The 308-nt window shown below is 66.2% G+C and overlaps 1 protein-coding gene across 1 annotated transcript in view; it reads left to right on the top strand.

The window, feature by feature from the left end:
* The window catches only part of ETH_00037265 (DNA mismatch repair protein mutS, related, related), a gene marked incomplete at both ends in the record, with an annotated part of 3,137 nt that overhangs the window by 2,290 nt on the left and 539 nt on the right, over positions 1-308 (top strand). Inside the window, one exon of the mRNA XM_013375249.1 lies at positions 3-308. Within this exon, the coding sequence (XP_013230703.1) occupies positions 3-308 (306 nt within the window). The remainder of the gene's footprint in view (positions 1-2) is intronic.

Below are 308 nucleotides of genomic sequence, written 5' to 3'. Positions count from 1 at the left end.
GCTGGACACCTACGTCCGCCCGCGCTGCAGCAGCAGCAGCAGCAGCAGCAGCAGCGGCAGCAGCGGGTGCGCGTACTGCGTGCGGGAGTGCGAGAGGAGCCCGTGTCTGCTGCGGGCGGTGGGGGGCCTGTGCGCGTACATGCAGCAGCTGCTGCTGCAGCAGAAGCTGCTGCCAGTGGCCAGCTTCGCCCCTGTCTCCGACTCCAAGTGTCTCCTTTTTCTGGAAGCAAAGGCGCTGCAGCAGCTCGAGCTGCTGTGCAGCCAAGAAGGAGACCCCACACGCTCGCTGCTGGGGTGTATAGACACCA

Source organism: Eimeria tenella, genomic scaffold (assembly GCF_000499545.2).
Source record: "Eimeria tenella Houghton genomic scaffold, Eth_scaff2602, whole genome shotgun sequence".
Taxonomy (NCBI): domain Eukaryota; phylum Apicomplexa; class Conoidasida; order Eucoccidiorida; family Eimeriidae; genus Eimeria; species Eimeria tenella.
The sequence above is the reverse complement of the archived record's forward strand: the minus strand, read 5'-3'. Positions and strand labels throughout refer to the sequence as shown.